The following is an 11,743-nucleotide window of genomic DNA, read 5'->3' on the forward strand; positions in this document are numbered from 1 at the left end:
AACAACCGAATAAAGTGCTCGGAACATCAGCCTAAAGGGTAAGATTATAATTGTTTTGTTCTGGAGCAGATATGTGAAATAATAGGAAAATAACCTTTCATTTGGGATTTATTGAACGGGATTTAAACAAATCCACAATCAATATTTATGAATTGGATTCATATTGTGTTCTTTAAAAGTATGAAATGAAGAAAACCCTAGATGTTGTCATCAGCATTTGCTTGATTTAGACATTTTTCCTGTTCATCTGGACTGATTTTGAGGGGGCGTTCTTTTGATGGATGAAAGGGTAGATGGTTTGGTTGGTACTAAAATCACATAGGCTAATATCTGAGGCTCTACTGCTCTCTAGCCTACTGCTGGCCATACTAATAGTCTACTCTACACCTTCATTTATGTTTTCTGCAGAAATTCACTTACATTTAAAATATAGATGCTATTTGGTGTAGGCCTATAAGCATGCAGAATCACTGCAGGATGTCTTCGAGGGAAATGTATGCTCTGTGATAATTACCTCGATGTCTAGTGAATGATAGTGCAGTGTCTTTTGTATAGCCCAAGGGGATTACAATGAGTAGCCATGTCAAACAACAATAGGGGGGCATGTCATTTTTTATCAGCAATGATGCATCTTCTTTTTCAGGTGCCGGCGATTGTTCATTGTGAATTTAGTCGTGGGTTGCCATGGAGAACCGTCATTGCTGAAGACCATAAAAAGAGAAACTGCTGAAGAGAGAGAGAGACAGAGAGAGAGAGAGAGAGAGAGAGACATAGCCTTGCGGTGAAGACATGGTCCTCACCGAAAGGAGCTCCAGCATTTCTGTGCCTAAAAAGGAGTCAAAGAAGAAGAAAAGTAAGAAGTATCGCCCTCACAACCTGCCCTCCCCGGCACTCTGCTGTGCCTGTGGACTGTGCATTATGCTGGCTGGAATCAACATCACCCTGGTGGGGGCATTTGCCTTCAGCACCCTGGTGCCTTCTGCCAATCCTCCCATCATCATTGGGCCTATTCTACTTCTAGTGGCATTTTCCTTTTTTGGAGCCTGCTGCGTGTGCAGTCGCCTGCCCCCTGCCCAGGGTTTGCGTGGGTCTAAGGTCGGTGGCAGGGGCACGGGCATGGTTGGACGCAGCGGGTTTGCTGGAGGAACAGCGTTTGAAATAGAAACCAGCGAACACACATTGCAGGACACAACCGCAGTGCAGCTCAGCCCCACACCCTCCCCTGGCTCATCCAGGGCATCCAGCCCTGAGCGGGATGGTCATGACACTGCCCCACCTGGGCTCTGCAAGCCTTTTGCCACAGAGTCCAATGGTCCTTCTATTTGTGCCATTGCTTCTTACTCAGCCTCCACAACTACAGGAGGTGCAGTGAAGCTTAATTTACCACGTGAAGAAGTAGCCACCTAGTGCAGAGTGCAGACCAAACTGACATACCACTATAGGGACCTTCTGCCAAGACATGACTGCTACAGTAGCTATATGTAAATATGTTTGGCTGGGTGGTTTAGTTATTGTGTCCAACTCGGATACAATAACTAAACATTTTAATGTGCAAATGTAGCCACAACCTTGTCTCTGGTCCCACTTTGAAGTGGCCGGCCTCTGAAGGTGGTCTGTGTGGCAGTTCACCCTGCCACTAACAGCACATCACACACATAACACTCCACTACAATACACCATGACACAATAGCCAGGGCCTTGTTCATTAGTTTGGTGAGTGCACACACTAACTGGTATTAACATTGTTCCTGTGCTGTTTTCCAAATGTATTGTTATTTCTTTCTTTATTATTTACTATTGTATGTATCAAGGGTATGACTTTTGTTTCTTGTTTTACCACAGTATATTCCCTGACTTCTGGGCAGAGGCAAAGCACCAGAGGAGTGGCTCAGGCGGCCTTATATGGAGGGGGAGATCATGAGTGGACCATACCATCTGTGGGTGTTTAAAGAGAGTTTAAAGAGTGTTTATTATATGAATACTTGTTTGAGTAATATGGTCAATAGACCAGGTGTTAGGACCAAGGTGTTTATACATATATATATATATATATATATATTGTACCTGTATATTATGGGAATTATATTGTCTTTGGACATGGGCTAAACTGGATTGTAACTTAAGTTTCAGACAGGGATGGTTTGGTCTAGTGGGAGGGGCCTGGCCTTTATAAGCAGGAAACCTGCCACTGCCCAGGAGTCATTGTAGGGCTGTACCTGGAGCTGAGAGGACCTGTAGCCAACCTGGCCAGTTTATGTGTACAGTATTGTTTTGACGGGAACCACCTCCATGTTTTTCTCTGGACACAATTAAGGTGAATAAAAGCAAGTGATTGCATCAAGTGACTTTGTCAATACTTTGAGTATTCCAACCAAGTGGAAAATGTTTGTAGTAACCTTTTTCAGTATTTTGAGTATATTTTTGAGTATTTCTGAGTAACTTTTTCAAGTATTTTTGAGTACCCTGGGGATTTCTTTGCCTTTTTGAGGACTAATTCAAGTGCCTATGGCACATTCTACCCGCACTCAGTACAGAGTGTGACAGTCTGTACAGGGGACAGGTGATGATTATGTATGCGATCTGCTTAGGCTCACCACATTCGCATGCTGTTCTGTCTGCAAGGCCCCACTTCTTCATAGTTGACTTGAAGCAACTGACCGCAGTATTATGCAGGCGGTTCAGCAAAGTCCATTACCGGCGTGGTAGATCTTCTCCTTTGATGCCATCTCCGGGTCACTGATGTAGCGGAGGATATGTGACTCCCACTCCTGCTTCCAGGATGCCACCAGCCAGAGACAGAACGGAGCATCTCTTGTGCTGCCTTGTTGTATGGATGAGTCTGTTTGGAGGCGCTGCTGTCATTGTATAGTGTCATGCAGGATATGCCAGTGCCATATAGTATCTGGGTTTTTCTTGCCAGGTTGATGGTATAGCAGCCTCTCGCTGGAGGCCGGCTGGGGCAATTCCCACAAGGACAGGCAGGTGGGATACAGGGGTGGGCCTCAGGCAGCCGGTTATAATCCGGAGAGTGTTGACAGTTCTTGACATGTAGGCTCCTACAGTACATCAGGTTGTAGGTTGTGGCACACTATTCGGCTGCAGAGAAGACGAGGGCTTGTGTGGAAATTCGTAGTGTCTTGGCCGAAGCTTGTACCAGCGAGATGGCACTCTTTCAAATCTGCTCACGTTGTCATTTGGGTGTACTTTATGTAATGTTTTTAATAGACACACGGGATGGTTCAGGGGAGGGGGAGAGTTGTATTAATTTAGTCTTCATTTTGTATTTCAATCATGACACTTGAATCATTATGTTTTAATGTAATTCCGTGAGTAATGTTCTGTAATGATGTAGCTTTGTGTTTATTGGATGCAGTTGATAAGTGGAAAAGTGTTGCAAGCAACTATGATATTTGTTTTGGTACAGTACGACTTAACAGAGGCTGGGCATGTGGTACTAAAGTGACCATCTGAAATATACAGTAGCCTACTCACCATTCTCACAAAATAGCGACATTGGTGCATGGTTTGTATCTTAATGGTCTTAACTCTTATGTTTATGTACTGTATTTGAGAGACATAAAACACTGTCTTTTAACACTTGCTTTTCAAATTTGATATACCATGGCAATTCATTTGTTCACCCATATTCTTTAAGATGTTGACTTGTGTGTGTTGAAGCACCTATACATACAGTACAAATGTGTAAAGCTGTGTCACTGCTAGCCAAGATACAGTATTGTGTGGGGACTCCGACTCACATTATGTACAGTATGCTATGTATATGTTCCCCGTCACTGTGATTGTCTCCTCAAAATGTATTGGCCAAGAAAATACACCCTATCCTAATTTCCTATTTTAAATCAATGCTGCATTTGACTAAGATCTCAGGATCAAACTAATGAGGGCTATGTGTATAATGGCACATGCAGAATGTATTTATTTGGTTTAGAATTTCCATTTTGTTAGGGATGCTCTAGCTGTGGTGTTTAAATGCTGAGCTCATATTTAGAGTGGATTATTGGTCAATTGCTTTGAGCACATTCTATCTCAGCACAGTTTAATTGTCCACGTGTGAAAATGAGTCATTGCATATTTTACTGTGTTTGTTTTGACAGAGAACAGTTGTGGTAAAATCATGATGTTTCTGGTCATCTGGTAATATTATTGTACATAACACTTCTTAGAGACTCTGGAAGAGATTTAATATTTTTGTGAAAATTCTACTTTGATTATTTGAAGAGATTGTGTGTCATATGTGAATATTTAAAATATGAATTAAAAAAATGTTACGGTAGAACAGAGTTGCTCATTGTGTATACACATGACATGACAGTGTGCTCTTATACATGACAAATTCTATATCATTAAGTGGAGTAAAATGTGTTGGGTTTTGAGTCTAGTTGAATTCTTGTATTAAATGAAGTGCTTCGGGCATGATAAACTTCAAAGACATTTTTCATCACAAGAGGGTGATTAGTTTATACAGTGTTTGTTTAAAACATGCTCAGCAAGACGTGAAGATTACATGTTTTCTTTTCTCACATTAAACAGAGAAGGGGTTAGCCTATGCCAGCATTGCCAGCCACAGTTGACCGTATGCTCATGTTGACTCTTACAATGCTGATACTATTGGTTGAAGTGATGCAAGCACGAATGTTTTAATAATCGCAAGGGCAGGCAACCTTATAGCATGGGGGCCAACATTGGCACAGGGGAGGGTGATCACTGGCATGTGACGTGTGAGAGATTTTTCCCCATCACAAATTACATCCTGCACATAATTCTACATTCATTCAAACTCCTATCTCTGACTGGGGAGGAAGTCTGGGAGATAGGCGGGTTATGTCTAATGATCATTACAATGTCCTGATGTGAAAGAAAATAAAAGTTTGTTATTATGTATATATGGACAAAATCAGTTTGAAATATTTAAGTTTTATGTGGTGTCATAATTAAACATAATGTTGATATGGCACACTGACTATCAAGAATAGTGAAATAGGTTGCTCACAGTTGAATTTATGAATGAATGATTTGATTTGATCATGCCCGCCTCATGGCCCGTATATCTCTCATAAGACTAAAACACTGCATGGCCAATTAACAGATCCAAAAGAGACTTATATTGAACCAAATCAATGAACAAATGTACCTATTCAAAATAACCGCCCGTTCGAGTTAGGACAATTTAGGTCCATAGTCATACATTGAAAATGGTGGACCCTATTGTAAACAAGTGTAATGCTTTATGATGTCGTCCACAGTCAGTTAACAGTTTTTGTATTGAGCTGTGCTTGAAATGTACTGTAATTCTGCAAACTGTTAATAAATACTACAAATCTATCTATCAATCAATCAATCAATCAATCAATCAATCAAAAACACAGCATTAGACTATGAATTCACAAGAATTATATAGGCTATATATGATAACAAAACCACTGAGCAGTCACAGTGAGCAGTGCATAGAGAGGTGGACATTTAGCAACAGAAAACACAACAATTGAATAATTGTTGGTGAAACATGACCCTGAGATGTCAATGTGGAAACAAAGGTGGTTAGAAAATAAAAATAAATGTTAGTCTGTCTGTCTGTCTGTCTGTCTGTCTGTCTGTCTGTCTGTCTGTCTGTCTGTCTGTCTGTCTGTCTGTCTGTCTGTCTCTTAGAGGTCTGTCTATGTCTGTGTGCGTGCGCGCGCGGATCACTTTAGTGAAATTGTAGGCTATTTTAGCCGCTCTAGACTGTCATTACCACTAGATAGAGCTGGAGATCTGTGATTGGAAGTTATGCATATACGGTAAATGTCGTTTGAGATAGAACCAGCAGATGTCAGCAGAGCATAACGAATGGGCTATTGCTCAAGCTATGAGAAAGGGGTGATTGGGTGAGATGGGGAGAAACTTATAGGAGAGCCGTCGGAGTCAGGAATAATAGGGACTAGGCTATTGCCTACGAATAGGAAATTATATAATATGACTAGTAATGACTAATTAACGTAACGGGCACGGGCTATATCTACAAAGGTCAAAATAACTGTGTATCTTGACAAGCTGTATCAAGCATATGTTTTGTAAGATGGTGCTATAATCATGTACAAAAACATGATAGTTCTGAGTCTGACTGCATGACACACTATCAGTCTTGTTTTGAACACAATGCTAGGCATGCAAGTGATAGTTTTTGTTTATTTGTTTGATGTTTGTTTGTTTGTTTGTTTTTGAAAATGTGAAGCTCTATTGATAACGTGAACTCACTCAGCTGATTGCATTTTTATGATAGACGGCTGTCACATAATTAGCTTACCCGGCTACTGTCCAGTGTCAGCCTTTAAAATGACTGGCACAGGCTCATAATCAAGGCAAGCAATATTGGTGGTTGAGCATGATTTGCAGTAGCCTAATCAATTAGGCATGCAATATGGTAAAATGCTCTCAGATATCATACAATTTTCAATTTTCATTATAGCAACACAACAAGAAGATACTGTAGCCTAGGATACTGATTGAGTCTAATTGGACCATTTACTTTAACCATTATGTATTGTATAGTAATAGACATTTTCCTTTAAAAATAAATAAATAAGAAAAGTAAGAAAAGACATTTTCCACAGCAGTCGTTTTGACAGTAGACTAGAGTGAATACATACAGGTGTAGTAGCCTGTAGCCTAATTTGCGGGAACAGGTTGTAGCGCTCTGCACTGCACATATCGAATTGAACCTTAATTAGTAGGCTAGTAGCTATCATTGGTAACACCTGTGTTTAGTCTGCAACTTCATGTCGAAGAAAATTCAGGCACGGTGAGGCACCAGATGAAGACAGGCGTGGAATGACTATACGGTAACTCAGACCCAGATTTTGTGATTGAATTAAATCAATGCAACATTTCTCAATAGCTGTTTGAGAATGACCAACTTGTGGTTCATCATGTAGTCCAACATTTGAACTCTCGTATAGGCCTAGATGTATTTATCGATTCTGACATTTTAGATTGAAAATGTCAGAATTGATAAATACATCTACGAGAGTTCAAATTTTGGGCTACTTCATCATGTAGACATTTTTTTAGTACTGTCTAGTCTAGGTCTGGTGAATGGGTTGAAGACAAGAGACATTTTATATTTGCATGCTTGCTCCATAAAGGGAACTGCTCCAGTTTTGTTTTACCCCAGCCACTGCAATATAGGCCTATAGTAGCCTGGGCACCATTCCATTTCGGTTTCATGAACCAGTCGGGAGCGGATCGCTACGTCATGTTGTAGTATTGTTTTGTAGTCAGCAAACTTCCGGAACCTGTTATTCTTCCGGTTTAAGGGAAAAGGAAGTTCCGTTTGATTGTTCCTGCCTGATGACTACAAAACAATACTACAACATGACGTAACGATATCATCCGCTCCCGGCCGGATCATACAGCACTTTTGGAACAGAGACCAGGCTTTCCTCCGAGGTGGAAAGCCTGGTGAGGCGAGGTTATAGGCCTATAGGGGACGAGAAATGGGTGGAGTATGGGCAGAGCCAGCCTTAGAAGGACTCGTTCCGGGCGCCATGTTGTTTGTTTGCTTTCCCTGAGGCTACAGTGTTTAGTACAGCTACAGTAGCGACCAGTGACACCATTGACAGCTAGACTCACGACACAACAGATTAATACTCATTGGTAATGACAGAAGATGGATCAGGCAATTTATCACTATCTTGTTTATGGAATGAGATTTTGCACCCTTGTTGACTTTAACAACAAAACAGCCAGACCAAGCCAGATAATGGAGATGGTGATATGGTGGCTTGACAAGCATAGACATAGTAGTTGCTGCAGTGCTGATGCACCATCATGTGCATAAGAGCTTAAAGGTGGTTGCAGACTGGATAATTAATAGGCCAGTCAATCTAGACTAAGATTCTAGTTCAATCTAAAATTGCAATAGTAATCGTTCAGTAAATTAAGGGGTTGAAAGTTTGCTTTAAGCAGCATGTGACATATCAAACTATTGGTTATTCATGATTCTGAATCAATTGCAAGCATTAGTTTTGAACGAAAAACACTCTTTGGCTAAATTCGGCCATATAGCCACTTGCCCAATTTCTGTGACTAGAGCGGTGCCTCTACAGCGGTGCCCGTTGGGCACTGGCCTTTGGAACGATGCAAGTTGGAAATGCATGCCCCACCCAGATATTATGTCTTTGTCCCTTTTATGCCCATATATGGAGTTCCTTGTCAGGCATGCCTAAATATGGAGTTTATGCAGACGTCAGAATGATGCCAGAACCATATATGGGCCCCATGGGCAGGGGCCCTGTCCAGAGCCCGGGCAGAGGCCTTTTGTGGCGGTTCTGGACAACCGTTGGTCAGACCGACTCGACACCAGGCACTGCACCCCATGTGGAACGCACGTGTCGAATTTGAAGTCGGTGGGCGAACGTGGATTACACACAGACAGATGTACGTACAGAGACTTGGTGCATTTATAGGGCTGATTCATACTCCTATTTTACCGCTGTATAGTGCCGAAATGATTTAGGCTCGTCAGAAATTGTCAGTAGCACCGAAGAGCCGACTTTAGGACGGTACCCGGGTGTGTATTACTGTGTAACTCTGAGCTGAAAGTGTACAAATCAGTCCATTTTGTTCCATTTGTTCACTGTCAGATTCATGAGGGTCCTTGAAATGAAGAAATTGGACAACCACTGTGCTACACTAAATGGAACAGAGCCTTCATTAGTAGGCCCATCATTGGTATTCCCTGTGAAGGAAGTGAGGAAGGGGCCAAATTTCTTTCCAATATTGTTGCTGTGCATTGACTCTATTATAGCCAAAAGGGCAACTAATGAGCACATCAACAATGTCACAATCACCACTCATTGACTATCTTTGAAGTCTTGTGATGAACACACGCTCAACTCAAGGCTGACCTAAGCATTTCCATTGAAAGGATCTCTGTATAGGGTTAGATAGTTTTGATTTGTAGCTCAATGCCTTCAAATAAATTGGACATTTTTTTGCCACTGCTCCCCCGGCAATCCCTGATGTAACAATGCTGTTAGGAACCGCCCGTCCTTTTATGCCATATCAGTGAGATATTGCGCACAGACAAGGCACAGATACATCATACTCGTGTGCACGCATGCACATGTACACACACACACACACACACACACACACACACACACACACACACACACACACACACACACACACACACACACACACACACACACACACACACACACACACACACAAATAGCTCATCCATCCATCCATCCATCCATCCATCCATCCAAACTGCACATGCACCCTGCAGTCACACCTGCAATCACAAGCAAGCAGCCACAGTCTGGTCTGAACACAAGCTGTGAGGCGTTTCGTGGTGGTGGGTGCACGTGGACCCCGTACAGCCCATCCGCTCTAAACCGGAGCATAGCGGTTTCTGATGCTCTGCATGTGTGTGCATGTACAGTGCATGTCTGTGCGTGAGAACTCAGACGATTTGAATGGTTTGGTGAGACGAGGGGGAAGGAGGGAGTAATCAAGCGGAAAGGATTAGAGTTAGACGAGCTGCAGAGAATTGAGAGAGAGAGAGAGAGAGAGAGAGAGAGAGAGAGAGAGAGAGAGAGAGAGAGAGAGAGTGGTTACGTAACTTAACCCAGTTCACTCTGCCTTACTGGGTTGGATGGGAGGACAGAAGAGGGATTTTCAGGACTGGGTGACTTCTAGAATGGATGTATCTTTCATTGTGTAGCCCATTCTAAACCCTTTTAAAATCAAGGATCCCCATTTTCATATCTATTAGGCCACGGACCCCTATTTGATGTTAATTTAACAAATTTAACCAAATGGACCAGAGAACGGTCATTTTCATTTAGAAGGGGAGCCCCTGCAACCCCCCCACCCCCACTTTCTGATCCCAACCTAGGCGTGGATTCTAATCCGTATTTTCTGTTTTATTTGTGTCATCAGGAACGACATCCATCATTTCATGTAAATTAATAACTGAAATTAGGGATGTCCCGATCACGTTTTTTTGCTCCCGATCCGATTCTGATCATTTGATTTTGAGACATATACTGATACCGATCTTTCCCGATCCGATCTTTATATTTTTATATAACATATGCCATATCACAATAGCAAATATGGTCTCCTTGTGGTAATAGGATTTTTGGTCAAAAGGTACTCACGGGTGGTGTTGAACTTTATGAACTAACGTATCTAGGAACAGTAGCCTATCTACTGTATAGTGTAGTGGTTCATGTTGTAAACTATATGGGGCTATAAAAGGCCACAAAACCAATGGGCCGTAAAACACTAACCTATTGTTAGTTAGTTTATCTGAACATCTTACAAATTCAAGTAATGCTCTTCAACAGAGAGCATACAAATGGCAGTGCTTTGGGATCGTATATATGCCAAGGGTTCCCAAACTTTTAAGGCCACGACCCCCAAAAATAATATTTTAACTGGGGACCCCCAACCCTGACAAGCATTTGTTTGACTCGGCTCCACAGATAAATATTGTGAAAATAGCCAAACTACAAGATCACAACACCTCGTGCAAGGCGTTGTGAGCTTGTAGATCGGCTATTTTCACAATAGTGCCTCTTTCTTATGTACTATTTGACAATTTGTCCAATTTGGTGTTAAAAAGGTCCTAGAAGCCATTCAATTGTAACTTTAGAAATGTGCACTTATGTTGGTTTGTTTACTGTTAAGTGAGAAAGCAATGCTGCACATTAAGCTAATCATCTGGGGACTCCCCAAAATAAATTGAGGACCAATGTTGACATGGAACATGGAGAACAAAGGTCCTTACAGATTTGGGAGGAAATGATACTGGGTAGTCTGATCAGAACCCCTGATGGTCTTAATAGTAATGCCACAGTGCTCTGAATACAAATGACCACTGACAATGTCCAACTTGCCACTGAGCCTCTCTATTCAACCCCCATTAAATGGCAGTTTATTCAAGTGTCCGGGTTGTTGCATAACCTCCCATTCACAAGTCTATATGTGAGCCCTGGGAGAAGAAAACAAACTGTGTGTGTGTGTGTGTGTGTGTGTGTGTGTGTGTGTGTGTGTGTGTGTGTGTGTGTGTGTGTGTGTGTGTGTGTGTGTGTGTGTGTGTGTGTGTGTGTGTGTGTGTGTGTGTGTGTGTGTGTGTGTGTGTGTGTGTGTGTGTGTGTGTGTGTGTGTGTGTGTGTGTGTGTGTGTGTGTGTGTGTGTGTGTGTGTGTGTGTGTGTGTGTGTGTGTTGTTGCGGGTTCAGTTCTGCGTGGAAGGGGGGGGGGGGGATTCAGGGGGGTGGCTGCCCTTTCCCTGACATCGCAAAATAATAGTGTCACTGTTACTATGGAGATTGTGAGTTTAGTTTGCTGGTTGTTGCGTGCACAGCATGATGCTGTGGCATGCAGATCAATCTGTTTCCTATTTGCAAAGGTCAGCCTTCATATTCATATTCTTTACATCATCTGCTTGTTTTTTTTCTTTGAATGTTCTTTCCAGGTAGCCCACGTTTAGGACACACAAATCAATACACACACCAAAAATATAACAGAAATGTTTGTACAAGGATGCTATGCAATGTGAACCTCTGGCCTTTTGCACAGAGTTGGCAATGCACGTTGTCAGGGCTGGTGCATGCACAAGTCTTTACAAGCATATATGTTTCATGATTGTGTTTAAGGAGACAGCCTGTACTATAATGATTAGGAAGTGGAATCAATTTGGAAAATCAAGTAGAGATTTCCTGATGT

General features: G+C 42.0%; 1 protein-coding gene across 1 annotated transcript; it reads left to right on the forward strand.

Moving 5' to 3' along the window:
• Positions 1-789: 789 nt before the first annotated feature.
• Positions 790-1,407, forward strand: tmem275a (transmembrane protein 275a; the record flags this gene model as incomplete). The annotated part of the gene is made up of 1 exon (XM_083781163.1): positions 790-1,407. One exon carries the CDS (start codon positions 790-792, stop codon positions 1,405-1,407), a length of 618 nt encoding a protein of 205 aa, XP_083637289.1.
• Between the last annotated feature and the right edge of the window lie 10,336 nt (positions 1,408-11,743).

The sequence above is a fragment of the Protomyctophum parallelum genome (genome assembly GCF_964188405.1).
Source record: "Protomyctophum parallelum genome assembly, chromosome: 14".
Lineage (NCBI taxonomy): Eukaryota > Metazoa > Chordata > Actinopteri > Myctophiformes > Myctophidae > Protomyctophum > Protomyctophum parallelum.